We start from the raw sequence: 7,231 nt of genomic DNA, 5'->3' as shown, positions 1-7,231 counted from the left end.
ATGACATAAATAAATTAAAATTTAATAAAAGAAAAACCTGTAAACAGTTCAAGCTCTGTTTACCCTAAGCATTGGGATTGATGTCGAGGAAAATTCCTGGATCACTTCTTCCAAGTGCAGACCCCTTCCTAGCAGATCAGAATCTGTTGTGTCACTGCGAGGGGGGCATTGAGGTACCAAATATGGTGATTCTTTACCATTGGACACCCACCAAACCGGAGGTTCCCCCCACTGAGGTCCAATGACCGCCACTCCTACAGTCCCAGGACGACCCCTTTCCAGAGCAATTTTCAATTAGGAAAGTTTTACTCTAGATCTAACTTTGAATTCTTCCACTTCCTTAAGCCTCCTATCCTCCCACACCACCCTCTCAAAGTTAGAGGGAAAACTGTGTCAACATTTCCTAAATTTTCCATGTCTAACATATGGCATACACATAAGGAATCTCTACTACACTGTGTTGATTTAAGACTCGGGGCTTCTGCCTATTTTTATTTTTCTCACACTTCCTGTGCCACCACACTGTCATTAACATCTTCTTCTCTTTCTTTCTCTGTTTCTCTCCTTGCAGCTGTAACCAGCCCGCCCACTCTGCTGGCGGTGGACTCTGTAACGGACAGCACGGTCACAATGAAATGGCGACCCCCGGACCAGATCGGAGCAGCAGGTTTAGATGGCTATGTACTAGAGTACTGCTTTGAAGGAAGTAAGTACTACTCGTAAGATGACTGCCTAGGGCTTAAACTGAATGCCGGCATCAATAGGTGAGAGACGTCTTTCTTTTGTTCTTCTTTCTTGGGAGTTTATCTCCTGCTCACGGAAAAGGAAATCAGTTTGAACGTCCTTCTTCTACGGGGTGTAAAATTGTAGACCTTCTTTGGTATGTGATACTCGTAGACTGAAATCTCAAAAATAGCCTGGCTAAGGGGGCAGATGGGATGGCCCGATTGAACTAAGACATAGCGAGGGGGGGCCATGACAAAACTTTCAGGACTTTTACTTCTTGAATTGGTGGGGCCAAATTATTCCACAGCAAACTAAAAGGGCAGAGGGAGAAGATTAAGAATAATTCTTAGCGTATAAAGGAAATGGTAGATAGCACAAGAGATGGATTCAACATGTGACGAGAATTTGTCTCAGACGGGGAGCACATACAAACCTCACAGCATAAATGCAGGTGGGGGAGTGAAACCAGGAGGTGGGAAAAGCAGGAAGGATATAAGAAAACATGAACCTGGGTTCAAGACAAGTGAAAATCACGGAAAATCTCCGTGGTTTCTTGGTTTGCTACTTGTCATGACTGGTAGGTGATATGTCTTTGGAAAAGGGGCGCATGAAACTGGTCCAGCTCGGGACTCGGGCACTGTTTTAGATGATAGTAGGTCAACAGTACAGTTGAGAAGCTGTGAGTGTCTCCCAAACAGTAACTGAAGACCCAAGTTCTAGGGAAACTCTTAGTACGCCCATCTTCAACATGGAGCTTTCGAGTGCAAGAAAGAGAAGCATCAGCCTGTTTGGGAACTCAGACGGAATGTGAGTGCGGAGGCTCCTTGACCCTCCGTGGAGAAGACGCTGCCTCTGGAGGGAAACCTGATCAAAGAGAAACCCTTGCACCGGGGCCCATGTGGATATGATCGCCATCGTAGGTCACGTGGGATGAAGACAAGAAGGGGAAATGGAGCATCCTAGAAACAGCCCTCTCCAGGGCTTGGGAAGCTTCTAAACCACTTCACAGTGGAAATTATAACAACGTTCCCAGGGTCAACCCAGTCAGGGAAGAGGGTGGCAGTGTCACTAAAGTTAACAGGCAAATTCTTGAGCCCTTCCAGATGTGGGTTACTCTGACTCTTCCTTCCGCCTTTCAAAACCTCATGAGCAGTCACTTTGGTTTTTCATGTTGTGTAGGCCACAGAATTTCCCAGTCTTATATATGCTACAGCTGCTGAGCGCAGACCTTTTGTCTATGTATGAAACAGAGCAAATTCTTTACTCTTTTCTTTCTGATAGGTTTAAAAAGTAAGAAGATACAGCAAAATGATAGAGGGCTGTCATTTTGATGTGACCCACCTTAGATAAAATACAACTAAGTGTATTTTACATAATTTTGCGTGTGGTCTGTGTAGATACATATGTATGTACGTGTATACATATGTATATGTACACAGTCATTATTATGTATATATTTTGCCACATAATGTCTTGGAATTAGCTTTCTATGGAAGTTCTTTTAGTATGTGTATATCTTTCTTCTTGCAGTCTTTTCTGTCTTTTTTTATTTTGGTGCCTGACCTACTCTTCAGTCTCTTTTAATGGCTGTTGTCCTCCAGACTAATTTTCTGTAGTGTTTAATGCTTTTAGATATCTCAGGTTTTCTTTTGTAAGAGAATCCTTTCTTTTCTAAGCCGGTGTGTTACTTCTGGTGCTGCCTCTCTCTCTCTTAATGCCTGCAGCATTTTATTCTTTGTTTTCGTCGCTCTAATTCGCGTGTTCTTTCCTTCAAATATCCCTCATGTGTTTTAAATAGCTTTCATATTCCTTTACCCAGCCCCGGGAGACCAGCTTCTCTCTCTCAATTTCCCTCAGTTCATGTGTGCAGGGGGTGGCCTGGGTGGTTGGCCCTGACCTTTTTCTACTCTTTTTCCTGGTGAAATATTCTCCTTCTCTACTTCTTCTCTCTTTCCTCTATGTTTTCTCATCTCTTCCTGTCATCTTGCTCGCTGGCTTTCTCTCACTATGAAAACACCAACACCATACACACACACCCCCACCCCCCACCCCCGCCATTTGCGGAAAGCACGGCTCCTTGCCCAAGTCATCAGCGACTATTGTGAATCGCATGCCCTCCCGGCTGCCAGAGATTGTGGTTTTCAGCTCCCTTCTCCCTGACACTCCTGGTAGACTTGGCACAAGAAAAAGGTTCTCTGGGGCCACCGGTTCACTCTGCACTTCTCAAGTGCCTCTCCTGTTAGGAGCCATCATTAGAAAGCGCTGGGGGATGCTCAGGGCCACCCTGTGAGCCAACACGGTCCCCTCCACCCATACAAAGTACAGGGACCCAAGCAGGAGCCATTGGTTTTTCTGACACCAAGCTCGTTGCCCTGGTAACCAAGGGCTGGCTCCCTGCTGGACTGCTGGGGCTGGTTCTCATTCTGGTTCCCTTCAGACAGAACACAAGCCCTGGTGAAACAGAGCCTGCATTGTTCCAAGAGACTCCCAGACTGATGAGTAAACCCCATGGTGACAGCACCATAGTTCCCCAGAGGCCCAGGAGCACCCTCTCCCAGGAGCACAGGGTCAGGGTCAGGAGCAGAGATAGACTGGGCCACCACCTGCAAGGGTTCCAGGGCCAGTTCCTCCTCTCTCTTCAACCCTGCTTCCTTCTTCTCCATCTCTTATTCCCACCGCTGGCGGGGCTCTAGCCTCCTCCCTCCTCTTCTCCCTGCTCTTCTCTGTGGCAGGTGCCTCAGGACAAAAGCCACAGTCTGAAGAGGGCAGGCTGTGCCTCTCCGGAGGGAACCCCCACCACGCCCCCCAATGCCTTTGGTCTCTTCCATCACTGCTCTGAAGACAAATATCTCTGTGTACTTTGCATACATTACTAACAGAGAATGCTGACTACTGATAATGATATTCTTCTGGTGTGAAAGTGGGTGTCTTTAATTAATTTTAATGACGGACTCTCAAAGGTACAGCAGCAAAACAGTCTAATGAAAATGGGGAGGCTGCGTATGATCTACCAGGTAAAGTATTCTGCAAATGCCCTCACTATATCATAACATTCTGGGGATGCTCTTACTATGTCATCAAGTTCTGGGAATGCTCATTCCATGACCAAGCCTGATGGACACCCACCACCATGCACACAAAACCCCTTGGACTTGGGGAGGGGGCAACGAAGCCCATCTTCTTTTTCTGTGGGCAGAAACATATATGACCTTTTAGGGGATGCATGCTTTGCAAGTCCCACGTGCTGGCTTGAAATTCTCTTGCTGTTTTAGACAAACACCCCAAATCAGAGTTTTTGGAAAGGGGGCCAGAAGGGTACGTCTCCTTGTGAGGTCCCAGCCTGTGCCTGATGATTCCTCTTTGCCATGGGCGTAAGCTCCTTGTCTCCGCAAATGGGAAAAGATCCAGGTCTCCCCCTTATTGAGATGAGCTTCTTTCAGGAGTGAGCCAGCAGAGTTAAAATTAGCGAGGAGATATCACATGTTTGGGTCGGTGCTGTGCATGTGTAGGCGTGGCATTCCCCTCTGGTTCTGCCTGTTAATAAGTATCTTGTTGCCCTTGAGTGGATGCCGACTCAGTGACCCTCCAGGACAGGGTAGCACTGTCCCTGTGAGTTTCCAAGACGGGAACTCTTTACAGGAGTAGAAAGTCCCATCTTTCTCCCCTGGTCACACCGACCATGATAGAGCCAAAGCAGGGCACTCTTGCCATAAGGTTATTAGGAACAGGTGCTGTTATTCGGAACGCACTCGCGTGCTGAACAAGAGGGTTTTCAGAAGTAACAGAATCTGATCATTTATCTCCTTGTTATGTGTGTCAGCCATTTTAAGCCTTTCCCCACCCCTCATTTAAATATGAAAGTACATACCCATTTAGTCTAAATCCAGCCCCAAATCATAACCCCGCCCAGTCAGTGCATGATGAATAAAATGCTAATTTGGAGTCACTTGTAAGGGGCTCAATGACTTCATTCACTGAGCACCCCCCCCCCTGTTTTCTTCTTCTTTTATGGATTGTAGCTGAAGACTGGACGGCTGCCAGCACAGATCTGATCGACAAGACCAAGTTCACCATCACGGGTCTGCCCACGGATGCAAAGATCTTCGTGCGCGTAAAGGCCGTGAATGCGGCTGGCGCCAGCGAGCCGAAGTACTACTCGCAGCCCATCCTCGTAAAGGAAATCATAGGTAGTTGGCAATGCTTTATCAATTGTTTGCTCTTCTTTAGTTAGGGCTTAACCTTCTTGAAAAGCTCCTATCCCACTGTTTGGTGCCACGTCGACTCAGAGGGACTCCCCGTGACCGAGTGGAATTGCCCCTGCCAGTTTGTGAGGCTGTAAAGCTTTACGGGAGCAGACAGCCTCATCTTTCTCCCAGGGAGCAGCTCGTGGGTTTGTGCTGTCGACCTTATGGGAAGTAGGCCAATGTTTAACCCCTGAGCCACGAGCATGCCTCTGCTTGGTTGTTGCTGGCTTCATCTGCTCGTTCCGCTCTCACAAGAGATGGATTCAAGGTCCACTCTATACTGATGCTGCCTCATTAATATAACCCGAAGCCCCATTCCCAGATGGGCTCAGAACCAAAGAGCTAGTAGGTTTCGGCGCGCTGGTGGCACAGTAGTTAAATACTCCGCTTCTTTGTTTCCTTTCTTCACTCTAATTAACTGATTCTTTCTTTAAAACATCCCTCACATCTTATATGCCTTCCAGATTCCTTGCCTACCTCCTAAATACCACCCACTCCAGGCGAGAAAGCCTGGCAGTCTGTTCCGTTGAGTCTTGGCGGTTCTAGTCTGTCCTAGGTGGGTCTTTACGCGTCCGTGTTGACTCACCACCACAGCACATGTTTTCAGGGACACGCGGTTTAATCCGTAACAGCAAATGTCAGTTCATGCTCTTATCACCGGGTGCTGTGGCCACCAGTTAACCTCACCAGGTTCCGTGAACCGACTCTGGCCAGGCTCCCTGCTCACCTGAGAGAAGGCATGTGAGCACAGCAGTGGAAATTGGCTTCACAGCAGCAGTTTGGCTAAAACATTAATACATTTTTGGCCCTAGGCAAGAGTCTGACCTCGGCACCGATGATGCTAAAGTCATGGTGAGGAAAGCTTAGCACATCAGTGACACCCAAGCCAAAGCCTCACTGCCATCGGGTCGATGCCAACTCATAGCGACCCTACAGGCCAGGGTAAAACTGCCCCTGTGGGTTTCCAAGACTGTAACTCTTTGCAGGAGGAAGAAGCCCTGTCTTTCTCCCGAGGAGTGGGCTGGGCTGGTGGTTTCAAACTGTGGACCTTTTGGGTCACAGCTTAATGCATAACCACTATGCTACCAGGATTCTAGTGACACTGAACTGCACTGATAATCTTTGTAATCTTCTCCCCATGCATTCGTAGTTCAAATGGGTTCTACATTGGACTGCTAACGGCAAGGTCAGCCGTTTGAAACCACCGGCTGATCTAAGGGATCGGCTCCCGTAGAGTTACAGACTCAGAAACGCACAGGGGCACTTGTGAAAGGAGTTGTGGGCCGAGACAACAGCTCTCTTCTGAAACACCATTGTGACTTGAAAGAATGAGGCAGAAACGGGCTAGTCAAAACCAATCTACACTTAACCCACTGCCATCAAGTTGATTCTGAGACTGGGAACCTTTATGGAAGCAGACAGCCTCATCTTTCTTCCTCTGAGTGGTTGGCGAGTTTGTGGTGAGTCAGGCTTGGGTCTTTAGCACACACACTTTCTAGAGAGTGAATGGAGCGAGCCTGTCACTTCCAGGAAAGAATGCACAGTCTCTGTCTACTGGAGGACAGTGGGGATTCAGTGGCCAAACTGTTGGGACAGTGGCAGCTCTGGGGTGGAATTCTTGCCTTTCATCAGATAGACCCTGATTCCATCCTTGGCTGGTTCGCCTCAGGCATAGTCACCACCAACCATCAGGGGAAAGGCTTGCATGTTGCTAAAGCAGATTTCAGTGGAACTTCCAGACTAAGACAGACTAGGGAGAGGGACCTCGAGGCGTCCTTCTAAGACTCAGCCAATGAAGATGCTGTGGATCCTGGTGGTCTAATATGAAGCTGACCGTGGAAATGGTGTAGAGTTGGGCAGTTTCATTCCATTGAACATGGCGTTTACTGGAAGGCAGCCAACAGCAGCTTTGAAGAGTGGCTATCACCCTGACTGAGGTCATTCGTTATAAACATTTATAAAGCCCAATGTGTCCGCATTCAGGTAATGAGGCCGGCCTTGTCCCCATGGGACCATGAGCCTTGGACTCCCTACTTATGAAGGGTTTGCAGCAACATTCCATCCTATCTGCCTGGAGTTTAAAGAATGCATACGGATTCACAGTGGGTCGGGGTCTCCTGTTTTGTAAGTCACCAGGGAAATGATGTCCTCCCATAACACGTTCCTGTCAAGTACTCACACAGCACACAGTTACTCTCAAATGTCACCAGGATTGCCTAGATAGCAAGGGTGAGGTGTTTAAAACTTCCTTCCCCCATAAT

At 47.8% G+C, this 7,231-nt stretch overlaps 1 protein-coding gene across 1 annotated transcript in view; it reads left to right on the top strand.

The window, feature by feature from the left end:
• The window catches only part of MYBPC1 (myosin binding protein C1), a 79,919-nt gene that overhangs the window by 57,043 nt on the left and 15,645 nt on the right, over positions 1-7,231 (top strand). The window contains exons 21-23 of the mRNA XM_045291264.1: positions 572-706; positions 3,687-3,740; positions 4,746-4,913. Coding sequence (XP_045147199.1) covers positions 572-706; positions 3,687-3,740; positions 4,746-4,913 — 357 coding nt within the window. The remainder of the gene's footprint in view (positions 1-571; positions 707-3,686; positions 3,741-4,745; positions 4,914-7,231) is intronic.

Source organism: Echinops telfairi, unplaced genomic scaffold, assembly GCF_000313985.2.
Source record: "Echinops telfairi isolate 266 unplaced genomic scaffold, ASM31398v2 ScPeMD7_2;HRSCAF=8, whole genome shotgun sequence".
Taxonomy (NCBI): domain Eukaryota; kingdom Metazoa; phylum Chordata; class Mammalia; order Afrosoricida; family Tenrecidae; genus Echinops; species Echinops telfairi.
This window is presented reverse-complemented; position numbering and strand designations above follow the sequence as displayed.